This window comes from Neophocaena asiaeorientalis, unplaced genomic scaffold, assembly GCF_003031525.2.
Source record: "Neophocaena asiaeorientalis asiaeorientalis breed wild unplaced genomic scaffold, Neophocaena_asiaeorientalis_V1.1 scaffold521, whole genome shotgun sequence".
Taxonomy (NCBI): Eukaryota; Metazoa; Chordata; class Mammalia; order Artiodactyla; family Phocoenidae; genus Neophocaena; species Neophocaena asiaeorientalis.
In genome coordinates, this window is record NW_020174712.1 from 6215643 (window position 1) to 6233046 (window position 17404).

At 35.4% G+C, this 17404-nt stretch overlaps 1 protein-coding gene across 23 annotated transcripts in view; it reads right to left on the reverse strand.

Moving 5' to 3' along the window:
* Positions 1-491: 491 nt before the first annotated feature.
* Positions 492-17404, reverse strand: part of PCM1 (pericentriolar material 1) — a 90193-nt gene continuing 73280 nt past the window's right edge. For 12 of the 23 annotated variants that reach the window (XM_024759899.1, XM_024759892.1, XM_024759898.1 and 9 more), the window contains 10 exons: positions 14745-14879; positions 12405-12602; positions 10741-10803; positions 10347-10482; positions 9882-10042; positions 7255-7330; positions 6455-6711; positions 4297-4389; positions 4088-4205; positions 492-2492 (listed from right to left, as the gene is read on the reverse strand). In XM_024759899.1, coding sequence (XP_024615667.1) covers positions 2467-2492; positions 4088-4205; positions 4297-4389; positions 6455-6711; positions 7255-7330; positions 9882-10042; positions 10347-10482; positions 10741-10803; positions 12405-12602; positions 14745-14879 — 1263 coding nt within the window. In that variant the 3' untranslated portion in view covers positions 492-2466. Of the gene's footprint in view, positions 2493-2519; positions 3183-4087; positions 4206-4296; positions 4390-6454; positions 6712-7254; positions 7331-9881; positions 10043-10346; positions 10483-10740; positions 10804-12404; positions 12603-14744; positions 14880-17404 lie in introns of those variants that run through there. The other 11 variants (XM_024759883.1, XM_024759886.1, XM_024759881.1 and 8 more) reach the window with 1 other exon arrangement.

A 17404-nucleotide genomic window follows, 5' to 3' on the forward strand; every position in this document is an offset into this window, starting at 1 on the left:
GTTGAGCAAGAAACATGCCAATCTAATTCTGAATAAATATGAGAATGTTCTGTATGTAGTATATAAGACAGATATAACTAAAAAATAGAAGCGCATGGCCACTATAAGAAAAATGTCTCAAGTTTAATAAATCTTCTCTCTGGTTGGTTGATATGTCATTATTTTTCATATCTTGATTTTTTTAAAAACTGAAGTATAGTTGATTTACAATGTTGTTTTAGTTTCTGGTGTATAGCAAAGTGATTCAGTTATACATATATATATATATTCTTTTTCATATTCTTTTCCATTATGGTTTATTACAGGATACTGAATATAGTTCCCTGTGCTATTCAGTAGGACCTTGTTATTTTTCTATTTTATATATAGTAGTTTGTATTGAGGGTTTTTTTTTTTTTACACATTTCAAATAGTCAAATAAGCCACAATTCTGGAATAAATTCTAAAGCGTAAATGAGTATGTCAATTTAAATGAAAATGCAATTCAGGGCTGTATGCAGGATATACATTTATTAACAGTGAAAAAGCATTTACCCAAAGTGAATGTTACAAAATACAAAGAGTACCTGCTGCACAGTCTGGCGAGCTCACTCTTTTAGGCATTATTTCAACCTGCGAGGTTTCTCTCTCACTCATTTTGACCTTTTCTTCCTCTTTTATCTCTAACCAAATTTTTAACTTAAAAATGAAGACAAACAGTAATATTCAATGCCTAACCCTTTAGCAACAGTTACCAGGGAAAAACATATTAAACAAGTTATCTGCTCTCAAGTCCTAGGTATTTTAAAACTAAATTATCTACTATAATAGAAAAAAACAGACCATATTACAACAGCTATAACATAAGTCAAATAAGCAAGTTTGATACGGTTCATAGATACTACAGTAATAACTAAGGTGTAAGTACAACGCTTCCACTGTATCGATCTTTAAAATGCATGCAGAGAGAGAGACAGACAGTCTTAATATGTAAGGCTTGGCTTGAGTATCAAAATGAAGTTTCTGTACAGAGTCTAGAAAACAAATACAGAACTTAAGTATACATATAATGTAACTTATGTTTCAGTTTCCCTGAAGTCAAGCCAATTGAATAAGAATTCCTGTTTCTGGGATGACAGTTTTCTGAATAAGTTTTACTAATTCAGAAAGTTGGAGATATATGTCTCCCATAATTTAAGTTATGGAGCAATACAGTCAATGCCCTCATAGGGAAATCCTCATTTAATACTCCCTGACTGGACTTTTACACTGAGGTATCAGGCAAGAATTTCAAAGGAATACCAACCAAATTCTTTTCTTATGGGATACTTCAGTTAATTGTTGACAAATTTAAAAGACTATTTGGAACAATTCTTCATATTTTATTCAAGAAGGAATCTGTAAAGATGACTTAATTGTTAACTGGCTATGTGAAGCCTTACTGGGTATGTGGCAAGTTTGGGATCTAAAGCTACACCACCTTTAGAAGCTGACTTACTTCATGACAAAGAGGTCATGTAGATTTTCGTTACTCAAAACTTCCTCTGCGAACCTGCTTCTCTCTCACTGCATACAGAAGCAACTGCTATGCTTTGGCTAAACTATCATCTCAAAAGGCAAGGTTGTCCGAAGGCATATAGAACTTTAATGTGCTGGTACATAAATTTAGTTCTATTAATCTCTACTTTAAAGATCTTGGTTTTCCTTTTAAAATTAATCACAATGTTACTTTACTTGGCTGTGCAGAAATACTAATTATAGAAAACTTTTTTTTTTTACTTTTAGACTGAGGCAACACAGATATGAATTGAAATTCTAGAAAATATTTATCTAATAGATAATTATGTAAGTTCTACGTACTAAGGACAAGTATTCTAAACTTATCATCCAATTTGAATAGAATATTAATATATATTCTACAATAACCTGGAAACCTTTGTAACCTGCCCTATTCTTGCACAGGAATAAGACACGCAAGTATCTAAAAGAACATTAGACCCAATAGCAGCAACACTGGCATTATTTGGAAGCCTGGCCTAAAGGCTGGGCTTTACAATAAATAGTATATTTCTCTAACTCTTGACCATTGCTCTTTGAATAGCCTAATTATACAGAACAGTGACTTGCTGTATAGAATTCAACATAATTTCCAAAAAAGATAGTTTACAGGTTAAGTCCAAACTTTATTTAAAACTACATTTTAAATTTAACGTTACCAAACATCACAATGGGGAAAAAAAATCAAGACCAAAAAAAATGACAGAAAGAAAAAGAAAAAAACCCCACAGTGTATCAAGGCTTGAATCTGTCCAGAATTCAGTTTTTGATGTTTTAAACTGCCATGGGCAGAAATTAGCACACCTACCAAAAATGCAGTGTCAAACTAATTTACATTTTTTACAGATCAAAACAGATGTTTATTTAGTGCCATTTCCATATATGCATTGACTATGTAAAGAGAGAGTTAGACGAGCCTCTGAAGACATCTCATGTACTTTGGGCTCCCACTGTTTCTGAAAAACAGAATCACAGTTAATGCCTTATAAATTACTTACTAAGTTAAGACCTTATAGAATTTAGTTTAATACTGCTCTCTTCCATTAAAACTTTCATTTCTAATATAAAGTTATTACAAAAGAAACTTAGTTTGCTACAATAATTCCCTGATAACACACAGCAAGAGTTTAAAAGGCACAGGTAAGGGTTTCCATTTTAAGACGGCAGACTAAGCAGATACTTCCCCTCTCTCCAAAAGAAAGCCCCACTAGAAAAAAAAAGAAAAGAAGTATAAAAATGAATAAACCCAGAACAGAAGAAGAGTGGCTGTGAGAGAACAGAGGATGGCGAACCACAACAAGTTCCCAGGATGCTCAAAGGAGATGGAGGCACAGAGAAGAGGGGAGGAAGCTGCAGCCTAGACACACTAGGACAGGCGGCAGTGCAGAGGGTACCAACTGAGTCCTAACAGGCAGAAATGGGCTGAAGAGTGAGGAATTAACTGAAGGTTTGACATTTGGTTTGCACTTCTCTTCACCCTATTTCTTAAAAAAAAACAAAAAATCTTATATGAGTTTAATCAACTGATGAATTGATGAACAAAAAGAAAATCTTTGACCTTGATGCAAGAAATGTGCTCCTCCGAGTGGCCCTTGGGTTGTGCTATTAGACCCATAAAGAAGGAAATCTGGGACTATAACTTGGCTCTGCAACAAACCATATTTATATAGAATCATCTTCAGGAAATTATAGAAGATTCAATTATTATAGTTACAAAAACAGAATGTAAGTGTGTTTACTTTAATAATGTTAATAACGTAAGAATATGAGTAAAACTGAACAGAGAAGGCAGAAGGAAAAGGGGAGGAGCAAGTAGCTGGGTAATGACCAAAGTTGATGGAACTAGAAAATGTATATATTTATAAGAACAAAGGTAACAGGAAAACCAAAAATAATATAAACACTGAAAGAAGAAGAGGTAGGTCTAAATACTTTCCATTTGGGAGATAGGAAAATTATCTAATTTTTAAAATTAAGAAAAATTATAAGACTAGTATTCAGAGATCTAGAGGGGCTCCTCCAAAAGAACTGAAAACCAATAATTAAAAGAAACGGGCTCTTGCCAATCATCACTAACTGCTTTATACCTTTCTTTCTTAAGCCATGTGCATATATTACTTTGTTAAAACTAAAAACAGGGGCTTCCCTGGTGGCGCAGTGGTTGGGAGTCCGCCTGCCGATGCAGGGGACACGGGTTCGTGCCCCGATCTGGGAAGATCCCACATGCCGCGGAGCGGCTGGGCCCGTGAGCCATGGCCGCTGAGCCTGCGTGTCCGGAGCCTGTGCTCCGCGGCGGGAGAGGCCACAACAGTGAGAGGCCCATGTACCGCAAAAAAAACCCAAAAAACCCCTAAAAACAGAAAAAAATTATCTGATAATACTATTTTATAAATTGGGCAGCTGAACAAATTTTTATAGAACTACGCTTCCTTTCTAATGTTTATCTTAGATATTCCAGGTACTAGTAGCACATTTAAAAAACAAAACAAAATGACAGTATCAAGATTCAGTAGCTTTTCAATATGATATGGTTTAAAATGATAACTCTTACCAGGTTCTTTTAGTGTCTGAGAATTCCCAGCTAGTTCTTCAGTCTGCATTTCACGTAATATTTCACCAGATAAATGGTTTTTCTGTTCTTCTTCTACCATTTTCTTCCTTAGATCTGCCTTTAGAATGAAAATTAAAAATACAAAATCATTTTTCACCTTAACAATATTTGTTATATAAGGACAACTTTAATTAAAGAGAGCAAAATACCTCTGAATATATTGTCAGTTTAAGTGGTAAATCTTCAACTTTCACAAAGTCTTCTTCATCAGATTTTTGACTTATGTTACCAGATTCTGCTTCCTATAAGATTAACAAATTATATTTAATGACGGCAATCCACTCTATCTCTGGATCTAAACCAAAGTAATCCATGCCAGGAGATAAAGTGGATTCTTACATGTGTATATATGTCAGTAATTCTATCATATTTGCTTTTCTTCTATATTCAGCTCAGTGAATAGAACAGAAATCTAGAGTTCACGGGAAGGGCTACACACTTGCAACTATGGGCACACAGTCAAGCTTTTCTGTCCCCATTTTATAAAACAAAGAGCCAGTTCACACAGGTTAGAGGAAAAAATAGTAATAGTAATACTGAGGGCTAAAATAATTAGAACTACTCTTATTACTTGATATGTTTATAGAATGCATGAGAACTGTATCCAGCAGAATATAAGTAAACATTTACAGTCTGTCTTCCTTCCTTCCTTCCTTCCTTTTTTCTTTCTCTCCCTCTTCCTGTCCCTCTCCCTCTCCCTCTCTCTCTTTCTGGCTGTGTTGGGTCTTCATTGCTGCGTGCAGGCTTTCTCTAGTTGCGGCGAGTGGGGGCTACTCTTTGTTGCGGTGCGCAGGCTTCTCATTATGGTGGCTTCTCTTGTTGCAGAGCATGGGCTCTAGGTGCGCGGGCTCAGTAGTTGTGGCTCACGGGTCCTAGAGCACAGGCTCAGTAGTTGTGGCACATGGGCTTAGTTGCTCCGCAGCCTGTGGGATCTTCCCAGACCAGGGCTCGAACCCGTGTACCCTGCATGGGCAGGTGGATTCTTAACCACTGTGCCACCAGTGAAGCCCCTACAGACTTTCAGTATCAACTCCAGAGGTTCAAACAGAAAGATGAGGTATGAACTTAGTAACTCACGAAAGTTACTAAAAAACACCTCACACTATTTTCCTGAAAACTGAAGTCTTTTATTCTCCTAGTTCTTTGATTTTTAATAGTATCATCATTCTACCAATTACCCAGTAGAAACCTTAGGTTTTTCTTTTTCTTGAAACATTTCTCACCCCTGTCTCTCTATTCAGCTCATTTTGTATTTATATGATAATGGAGGCTCCTAACACAGCTTCCTTGACAACACTTCTTACATAGTCATTGGATTCATCTTCAAAAACAGTGACTTTGACCATTTCACTTTCTTGCACAAAGACTTCAGTAGTGTTCCCTGCCTAAAACTCAAATTCAAGACCCTCTAAGATCTAATTTCAAGTTAATTTTGATTGAATGCCTCCTACAGTAATTCTATGCACTCATCAAATGATAACAAGAACAAATCTAGTAACTTTCACAGTTTTAAATGCAAAATTTTACAGGTAGTGAAGCAAATAAAACAATTAAGAGAGTACTCTTTCTACTAATGTTTTGAAGTATTATAAGCCCCCTTGCTGAGAAGCTGTGAAATCATAAGTATATCTTTGGGCAGAAAACTGATGTTAATTAAAAAATATGTGAAACACATTCTTTAGACCTAAAGGTACATTATTACAAATCCCTTCATTTTTACTGACAAGAGAAAGTAAAGTATATATAACATATACAGCCCAAGGATCCACCAAAAAAAAACCTATTTGCTATAAAATTAAATTGAAACAAACGTCCAGAGTAAAACTAAACTCAGCTACTTACATCATAAATGCAGATTTGCTAGCTTACTTTTCTGTCATTCCCTATACAGAGCTAGGGACTCTAGTGCTGTCAAACTGCTTTATTTCCCATCCCAAATGTAAACTTTCAGGGTTATCAAAGATTATGAAGTGTTTCAAACTGTTGAGAAGTCAAGCGTGGATGGCGTAAGAGATGATTCACATATCACTACCCCTTTAGATCTGAACTTGAACTCCCTCAAGGTTTCCATATAAAACTCATCTCTTTGCTTCTCAAAACTATGAAAAGTGGAATTTTAGGTTTTGAGATGGTCATCTTAATTCACTATCACTCTTCTGTTCAAGTTTAAAATAAATCTGAGTAAGAAATAAAAATGTTCCGACAGTTTCTAAACCTAAACACAAAGCAGAGTTGTGTTTATATACTAGAAATGTTAACCTGAAAATGAAAAAATATGCACAGAAATGAAATGCAAATGATACATACATAGTCATTCACTAACACTGGAGATTCAGTATCAGGACTTCCAGCCAAAGAGCTTTCAGGAGTTTCCTGGGCAGATTTAACTTCTTTGACTCTAGGCACCAAGGTTTCAATTTCAGTTAAAGGTAAAGGCAAAGCATTAGGCTGATTAGATGAATCGATGGTAGTAAGAGCGTCCTTTTGGACAGTGCTGTTTAAAGGTTGCTCATTTTCCAAGATATTGAGGTAACAGGGCTTCACAGGAGTGCTATCTTGGTCATCTGTCATCAAAAGAAAGTCTTAACATTAGTGTAATACAACTGTCATTAAATTTACAATTATACCAAATAAAGACTAAACTGTATAAATGAGAGTAATCAAGACATTTAAGACCCAAAAGAAAAGGCAACTAGAAATTATCCTTATCAATGGTTCCCAAATTTATTTGACCAGATTCATCTGGGGATGCTTTAAATATTAGATACCTGAAATGCACCTGATTTCTAATGAAATAGGATTTTCAGGAGTAAGGCCCAGGAATGGGTATTTTTTAAAAATCCCCCACATTGGTATCTAAAGATACCTTCCTTACAAAATTGTTTTCTGTGTTTAAATATTTGTCAACTATTCTTTAACAGCTGTTTGCAGAAACAAAGCCCTCGTGTTTTCTACAAAGGATTTATGGAGGAAAAAAAGACATACATCAGGTCCAAAACACCTTTGAACTTCTAATGGAAGTTCAAAGAATTTAGATTTTTTTGTTTTTAAGCACATAAAGGGCACTTCAGATAATCTTAACATTGAAACTTATTTAGATTTCTTACCTTTACTAGTAGTGGGTTCTTGTTCTGATGGGACATTTTTGCTTTCCGCTGATTTTTCAAAATCATGCTGTGGAACCTGGAAGGAAAAAGTGATGTCTTAATAGTAGGGCCTAAATATATGGTCACTATACAGGAGATGCTTGGTAAGTGTGGTATGTCCACCCTGAGACCTCAGACAGGGGAATTTTAAAACACCTCCTAAAAGTGTTTCAGGGAGGAGGCGGTAGCTGCAGTTCCAAGGCAGCTCAGTACAAGGGCTCCTCTTCTTAGCCTTACAGTAACACAAGGAACTGAATGTTATGGACTCCACTAGTTTTCATTGTTTTTTTTCAGACCAGACTCTATCTTAAATGAAACTAAAAGACACCTGTTTATATGCAGATGTTAAGTGAAAGGAAGAGGAAATGACGAGGAGGAGAAAAAGATGAACAGAGCTAAGTGCCTTCTGCAGGAGGACAGAAAACTGAAGACTCACCTCATAACTGGGTGTACCAGATTCTAGGAAGGAAGGAGTACAGTAGTGGGGTGGGAGCTGGTGACAAGGGGACGGTGCTGGTGGTTGTTTGAAGCTGTTTAAGAAATATGTGGACGTTTAGATTCCCTCTCCCAGGCTCAACAGAAAATGCGAGATTATGTTTTGGAGAAAATGAACTAGTGAGCCTCAGACCAGGGGCCACCAGGAAAGGGGTAGGCTGCAGAAAGCACAAGTGAAGACAGGATAAAGTGTCACACTGAAACAGAAAGATCTAGTGCAAGTCTGTATAGAGGTGGGACCCGCAGCCCTAATCCTACACCTAACTGCAGAACACCAACAGCCAAGGAGGCAGAAGGAGACTGGAGGACCCTCCCTACTTTGGAGAAACTAAACCAACCCAGAGAAAAGACCAATAGGAATTAACATTTGCGATTTTCTGTCAAAAAGCTATACACTCGGCTACCCTATGGTGAAGCCCAAAAGAACCCCAACTGGCTTTTTGATGTATTATTCTTTAATATGAGCACCAAAGGTACAGTGGATATTTAAAGAAAGCCTCTAGGTGGGTAAGAGAAAATATTGCTTCGATGAAGTAATAGGGTGCTATAAAAAAGTAACAATCAGGAAAAAAGTACTTAGAAATTAAAAATATAACAGTTGAAACAAAAATAATTTCACATAGGTATTAAGGTCAAAGAAATCTCCCAAAAAGTAAAAGAGAAAGAGCAATGAGACAATAAAAGAGAGGAAAAAATTAGATCAACCCATGAGAGCTAATAACGTTTGATAACATTTATTCCAGAAGAAAAGAAGAGAAAATGGTAAGGAAGAAATAAAGGAAATAAAAGAAAATTGACCAAACCTGAAGAACATGCTATATTGAAAAGACAACTGAGTACCTAGTGTAGTGAATGAAAAAAGACCTGCAACGATGTATATCACTGTAAAGTTTCAGAACTCTGGTGGGGGGATGGAGGGAAAGCTTCTAGAGCTAGAAAGAAAAAAAGATATATACAAAGAATCAGAATAAAGAAAGGCATTGGCAACACTGAAAACTAGAAGACAAGGACAGTGCCTTCAAAGACCTGAGGGAAAATGATTTTCAACACTGAAGCATTAAGTTTTCTTAGACAATATAAAGTCTCAAAATATTCTTTGCACTCTTTCTTAGAGAGCTACTGGAAGATGTGCTCCACCAAAATGAGGTAATAAACCAAGGAAGAGAAAGGCAAGATTTGATTCCAGAAACTGAGATCTAATAGAGAACAACAAAGGGCATTCCCAGGCTGGTAACTATTTAAAGGTCTAAAAGAAGAGCCAAACCCAGAATGGAGCAGGAAAGGAAAATGCTCCAGGAAGGACAAAACTGACTAATTGATTCATGTTGAAAATTCTACTGAGAGGTTTATAAAACTATTGATGGGCATAGCAAAGACTTGGGTTTGTGATGAAAGAAAAGAGAGTAAATAAAAATATTGAGACAATTATTAAATTCAGGTGAAAAAATGTATAAGACTTAGCAATAAATAATATTTGCTTAGCTCAACAGTCAGTAATATTTACATAGTTTGGTTAAATCTAAATATTTGGTTAAATACAGATTTAACCAAAAGGTATAATTAAATGAGGTGGACAGGATTAATATAATTAAATGAGGAGCCGTAAGTGACCTAAAAATCTTCACCTGCTATAATAGAAGTCAGTAGGTGATGCCTAATACATAAATGAATAAATGCACACACATATTATTCAGATGTAAGGAGGTAAACAGCATAAGAAATCATAAAAAATTTTGCCTCTGGGGCAGGATGAGGTGAAGGTAGGAAAGGGAATGATTTTATTTTGTTACATACCACTTCCACGTATAACTAGAAAAAATAAAACTTAAAAATCCAGATCTTCTGAAGTAATCACATAGTTTTTTAGGACTTGTTACCAAAATAACATTTTTTTGAAGTGCTTTAAATGTAAACATTGCTAAATACAAAAATAATAATAGTGTTTAGGATTTCAGTAAGAATATTAAAGTAGTTTTTTGTATTCATGAAAATGAGAATGGTGAAGTTGTAAATTTTAACATCTGTAAAAAGAATCAGCTTTTTAGTAGTTACAGTAAGACTGGCGAAGGGCGTGTTAGTCTGCACTGGAATACCTGATCGTCATGTTCATTTTCTTCTGTAGTTTCAGTGTTAGCCTGCAGTGAAGTCTGGACATCTACAGGTCCCTCTTCAAATTCTTCTATTTCTTCATCTTCATTCTCATCTTCTCCACTTCCATAATTAGTCAAAGCCTGAGTTTCAGCTTTGGACAAATCTAAGTTGATTAATAACACAATTTTTAGTAAAACTTCAGCACTTAAATCTTAATAATAGCTACCATTTATTGCATTCCTGCATTGCTCAAGTGCTTTACATATAGTATCTGAAATATTCAAAACAGTAAGTACTAGAAAACTGTGGTATAGAAAGGACAGGTAATTTAGTCAGGGTCACACGGAAATTCAAATTCAGAGTTGTTTGACACCTAATTCTATAATCATTCCACTCCACCGAACTGTTTCAATAAGCAATCTATAAAGAACTAATGTATAAACCTAGTCTAGAGCCTTCAGACTTACTAATAGACACTGGACATTCTTCACTTTCTTCATCTTCCTCTTGATCAGAGACATCAGAGCTCACATTTTTGGGACCGTCACCATCATAAACCTCAGATGTTTGACTCTGTTTAACTGTTTCAGTCTCATCCTTATCCTAGCCACAAATAAATTTGAGTAATTAATTCCTTAAAGTACATTTTTCAAAGGTATATAGTACGTCTATTATAAAAATTAATAATAGTTATTATCTAATAAAAATATAAAGAATCATTTTAAATTTAGTTGTTTTTAAAAGAAAATAAAAGTTTGTCAGAAGAAAGGATATTTTATGATATACTTTGCTCTCAAACATTAAGGTAAAAGCTACTTAAGTTATTTAATCTTTTGTTTCAAAAGAATTATTAGCACATACTTTGTCTTCATCATCAATTTCTCCAGCAGGTGAGCCATGATCTCCTTCAAGAATCCTTTTGGCCTATAAGCAAATCAATTAAGCAGAACTTAGGGGTAACCATTCATCATTACACTTAAGTACTCAGTAAACCTTAACAAATGCTGCACTTTTTAACCATCATCCAAAGAGTTGAGTGTTTTCTTAGAAATGTAAATTCAACTCTTTCATTTAAATCTTTTAAACGAACAAAACAAAAAGCAACACTGTCTACCGGACATCTCCTTGGATGTGTAAGAAATATCAAGAACTTACTAAATCCAAAACAAAAATTTTGATTCCTTTCCTTCCAAAACCCCATCTTCCTTCAGTCTTCCCAATCTCAGTAAATGGCCCTTCATCCACCCAAATGCACAAGCCAGAAAACTAGGAACCAGCCTGTACTTTACTTTTATTATCCACACTGAAACTATCAGAATGCGTTATTGACTCAATCATCCAAAGGTATCTGTTGTTACACACTCAAAGATAAGACACATAATTTCTTACCTGGACTACTGCAAACAGCCTTACAACTGGTCTCTCTGCTTCCATCTCTACTCTTCTACAAGTCCTAATCAGTATCATATCCAGACAAATCTTAAACTGAGATTATGTCACTCCTCTATTCCAAACTTTCCCATGAGTTTCCATCATGCTTACAACAAAATAAAATATAAGGTCCCTACCACCGTTTCTAAGGTTCCATAACTTGGTCCTACCTACTTCTGTGTACCTCATCTCCTACATGCTCATCTCATTTCAAGTGTTCCTGCCTCCCTAGCCTTCTCTCTGTTCTCCAAAACACTCAATCCTGCCTTAAGAGTCTTTCTTTACACTTAACAGTTCTCTCTGCCTGGAATGCTCTTCCCTTTCATCATTATAAACTCCTCTTGTCCCTCCATGGCTTACCTCACTTTTCATCCCCTGAAGGAGCCTCGTGATTCCGCCATCTAAAGCAACCCTTCCTATCATTTTTTTATAGTATCATCCTCTTTTATTTTTTTCAAGCTCTAAGCAATGACTGAAATGATGTGAAACTTATCTATGTCTACAATAAAAACATTATGAAAAGTGTGAAAAAGATGGCTTGACTTTACCCACTTTAGGTTTCAGGAAGAAGGGTTATCTGTTTCTGTTTTGGGTCTTGACCTGCTTTCCCTCTCATGATTAGAGTCAAGAAAAGATTTCCCTGTTTGTCTAGGGAAAAACCTCCTGGTATGCCTTAAGTTGAGGGGAAAAAAACATCTAATTACATATGTGATCAAGACTAATTTAACAGGGTATAAGCAGCTACAGGGATATACAACCAAAGTCCTAACTAATAACAAGCGTAAGTGTTGGCTGCGGTGATAAATACTCCTGGGGCATCTACTGGGATTGGCAATAACCACTGCAGGCAGCTGGCCAAGGGCCAGATCCCAGCCCTCCTCTCTCTTCTGGAAACCTGTGTAAGTGGCAATAACGTGAAGTGGCTATCTGATAATTCCGGCCTCCCGTTCCTGCCTGCATTCCTGATTAACTCATATTACTAAAAAACCTACTTTTGCTGAGGTCAAGTACGATTTTAATTACTCATAATGATCAAGAACTATATTTATATGTTAATTATAACTACTCCTAAAATCAAAATGCATGTAATTTACCTCTTTTGCGTAAGACTGTATCACTCCAGCTGCTTCAATTTTCCTTTTGCATCTCTGTTTAACAGTTATACTATTATTATCCAAATCTTGCATGAGTTTAAAGAAAGCCAATTCATTAAATAACACTTCAGATATCTCTACAAGAAGATCTTCTCCACAATCTTTCAGTTTTCTGCCAGCAAATTTTGCCAGTGAATCCTGTTCAAAGATAAACCAAATAGCTTTAAAGATTACAGTAAACTTCAACTGTGGGTAAAGCAATACAAACAATTAAGTTTAAATTATAATACTCACCAATGAAAAAACAATATTATTACTTTTTAGTATTGAAAAACTTAAAACTAATGACTAAGGCTAAGAAAAGATATATTAATATTACAAAAAACATGGCTAAGTGGGAATCTTGCTAGTTCTGCTTACAGAGTATACAAAAGAACATATGGTCAACCATAGCTTTAGTCCCTATGTAATATAACTGCCAGCCACAAATATATAAGATAAGGGATTCCTCATCTCAAAAGAGGTCCCACACAGTACCAGAGGATATACATATAAACCACAGTGAAAAGCTGAAGTGCCATGAGAGAAGAAAATACCATTAGAATACTTTTCAAGTTTTCCCCTTTATGTAAGGCAGCCAATCATTCTAATTTAAATTTTCTCTTCAAAATCAGTCTAAAAGCAAACTTTAGTTCTATTTAAGTGGAAATATAGCATCATCAAATGAACAAGTCTGCTATATTCTACACAGTTTTTACAAAACCACTTTTATTTTTCTTTCTTCCTAAAAATATGGACTATGCTATTTAGAAAACAGGCAAACAACTATAATGCTCAGTGCCCCCTCCCTCCCAAAAAACTACCTTATCTAGCACAGTGATGGAGAGAAGTACAAACCCTGGGTCCTTCATGAAAAAAAATTCACTGAATAGGTTTTGTAAGAGAAAAAGTAGAAGACAGTAATTTAATCTCTGCCTCAAGAAGAATTTTCAACTCTGGGCAAGATTTAATGTAAACTAACTTTTATTCTTCATGTAGGTCTCCTTGTGAAAAAAATTAGGAATACGAAGAAAAGCAGTCAGATTTTCTTAGACTTAGGAAAAAAAAACCTTACGTGCAAATTAATATATGGAATCTTCCCACAATATAACAGTAGACAAAACTGAGGAAGGGCTACATGGATCCTGATTAACAAAAACGTTTAAGGTATCAACAGTTTCTCTTTCAACCTGACTCTAAAATGGAGTTTTTTCTTTCTGTAGGAAAAAGTTACCTAGTTAGATTTATAAAAATACATTTACCTAAAAATTATCCTAAACATTTTTAAACAAAGCATAACACCACAGATGTCTTACATTCCTTATGTGTTAGTACAATTAGATTAAATAGAACCAGGACACTTTAGGATCTATTACTATAGATTTATATAGATTATACAGATTTATATAGATTATTATAGATTTCCTGAAATTTATACTTCAGTCTTATTAAAAACAAAATGAAAAATTATAGTGATGGAAAAGCACATCAACCTAGGGTTTTTAAAAATATGATGGACAAAGTGAAAATACTATCTCTAAAACAAATTTAAATTAAACACAGAATAGGAAGCAAGGAAAAATTTTACAGGAAAATTCTGTAATACAGATGAAAAGAAAAACATATTTTCTAGTTTGGAGCAATAATACACATCACTGAACTATTTCAATGGGAAAACATACTGGTGAATTTAACTGTCAAGATGTTTATTATATGGAGTAATTATGGTATCCCTACTCATTAACACAGAGGTTCTCATCCTTGGCACTGTTAACATTCCACAAGGTGCTACTACCAGCCCCTCCCTGCCTGTTGGTCTGAGGACACTGCTAAATGTCTCCCGGGAGGCAAAATTGCCCCCAGTTACAAACCACTAACCGTCACATAATTTAAAGTTACTGTTACAGCCTAAGAAGTCTCTACAATCAAAAGCTAGCTTCCGGCTTCTACAATTTCCCAGATTGGTAAAAAAAATTATTTTAGAAAATATCATGGAATACTTTTTAAACAATTCAAACTTGAAATGCTCTTACTGGGTAGAAGAAAAATCAAAACAAAATTTTATTAGAGTTGGGACAGGCCTTAGAGATGATAAAGTTAAATGAAGACACAGGCCCTAATCCAACTTTTTTTAACTAAGTAAGCAATAACCTAAGAAGTATTAAAATGTCATCCCAAATGGATGCTAGAATGAATATCTACTTGAATACTTGAATCAACTGTGTAATGCCAGAAAATGGCAGAAAAAAAAAATCCTAACCGCATGGTACTTATTGAAGTCATACAAGTACAAACTCTTACCTGTAATATACTTCCAAGTTGTTTATGAAAGAACTTTACAAACTCTTTGCTCTCATCGTTTTGCTGGGTAAGAGTCAAAACCATGCGTCTTACTGAGGTTAGAAGTTGAGAAGAGCATACTTCATCCATGTGCTCCTGAGAAAAGTCCTAGTTGGTTAGGATATAACTTATCTTGCTTAAAAAATATTAATCCACATAATGACATTGTAATTTTTTTTGCATAAGCTCTTCAGCTTTTAGATGCACACTTAGAAACTTCGTTCATAAGAATAGCCAACCTCCCCCGTACAAACATTAAAAGGTTTGCAAATTTTGATTCACTATAGCAGATAATAGCCAGTAAAAGAAACTGGCTGATTCAACATTTTCCATCACTTCCTTTCTGTACTTTAAGGAACTACTCATGCCATGGTTTCCATATTGCCTGTACTCCTATTTGCAGCTCAGTTCATTTCAACTACTCTCACAACCACACTTCACCTTCCACCCAACTTCCTCTGTGTTATCTTCTAACTCTTCTAAGCCTTGGCACTGCTGACATCCTGTGCATTGTAGGATATTTAGCAGCCCTCTGGCCTCTACCCACTAGAAGCTAATGGCACCCTCCACTCTCCCAAGTTCTGACAACTAAAAAACATACCCAGACATCACAAAATGTTATTACGGTCAAAATCACAGCCAGTTGAGAACTACTGTCCTTTCTTAACAAGCCCCTTTGGGCAACTCTCTTCATCACCTTAATCTTCCTTTAGAAGCATGTGCAATCTACATAATAATCCAAACCAGAGTTAACTTTCTGAGGTGAGTCCATAAAACATCCTTATCAAGTAACCTCAAGGTTCTGATCCTCTTTCTGCCACTAAACTCATTTGGGCAGGTCCTCTAACCTTGACTCAGGTTAAGTTTGTGGAGTTTTTTTCCCTTCCATTAAATGTGTGGCCAAAGGTGGCCAAACTAGATGATATCTAAGATCCCTTAAATCTAAGGATTGAAGCTCATTTTTAAAAAATTCATGTGTCAAGGCAGGCAATTAAAAAAAAAGACAACAGTCCCTGTCTTCAAGGAATCAAATACCAGTGGAGGAGTCGGATCATGAGCACATCAATCACTACAAGCTATGCACTGTCCAGTAGGTGATACTTTTAAACTGCAGGGACTGTTTCTTACTCATCACCTAGCACAGTTGCTAGCTCACAGGAGATACTCATTACTTGCTGAATAAATAAGGATCATGAAAGAAGCACACACTAGGTGCCCTAAGGAGCTGTGGTAGCATATCAGAGCTCTGAAGAAAGGTCAGTCAGGCAGAAAAGAGTGACAGCATTTTATATTTTCAATGATGACTAGTTGCACAAAGGGCTGATATATGAAAAAGAAATGGCAGGTATAGGAAATGTTGAGTAGTTTGAAATGAGTATTTATCTAGATGGAGAGCAGTGAGAGATAAAGCTGGGAAACTAAACCATATGCAGTGGTGAAATCTCTCGACTTCAAAGATATGAATTAATGTTATGCTATTGGAGAGAAGGAAGTAAAACTAACTGCTCTCAGGGGCAAAATCAATTTTTTCAAACATCAATTTTTGACTCACAGGTGATAGAGGGTAAGAGAAAGTTAGGAAGTCTAGCTTAGGTGACTGGGTGTAAGGCTGACACTAACGAAGAAGTTCTATAATCTTACCCAAAAAGTCAAGATTTGAAGTGAAATGAGACATCATAAAGTAGTTAAAATCAGACCATTAGTCCTACTCATTTTGTTGGCCTCAGAAATTGTCTGAAATGCTAAATTTAGTAGGGGATCCTTATGAAAGGATATAACTTAATCAGACACGAAATTGTAAATGCAATAAAATTTCCTGAGATGGTCGCATTCCCTACACATAAAGCTAAATCATTTATATTTTTTTAACACTTACATATCAAATAAATATCACTACCAATATACCTAATTTAACCAAAAACCCATGTTTAAAAGTATTTATTGAATTACAATAAAACAAAAACCTAAAAGAAAAAAGGTAATGCTTTGTTATCTATGCCTAAGATAGAAGCAAGCAATAACCTGAACAGTTTGTCAATTTATTTTAGGGAATGGTTTCAAACTCTTAAATGAATATCTACCTATCTATCTATAAGAATATATACATATTCTTATAATTTATAGGAATATAAATATATGAGGGGGTGAATACATATTTTAATAAATGCACAGGAGTAACGGATGAAACTGAGTTATTTGTCTTATCTCCTCAGATTCCCTTCATCTAGTCTCTGAAGTCCTTCTTGAGTGAAAATACTAAGAAATCAAGAAAGACATTATTCTAGTGGGGAGATACAGGCAAAAAAATTGTGATACTTTGTCATATGTACCAAGTATCCCAGAAGCAGTTACAAGAAGGAGAAATCCTGTCTGCAAGTACTAACATACTTCAGCTGGGTCCTCAAGGGTGTGACTGCCAGAGGAAGGGTGAAGGGCATTCGAGGCAAAGGAAGTAACATGGGCAAGGTGCCTTTTTGAACAATGTCAAGTAGGATACAAGGTATGTGGGAAGGAACAGTTATGAGGCTGGGACCAGGCTATAAAAGTTTTATAAGCAATGCTGAATCTGATCTGGATTCTGCAGGCCAACTGTTTTCAAACTATATTTCAAACTACACTTG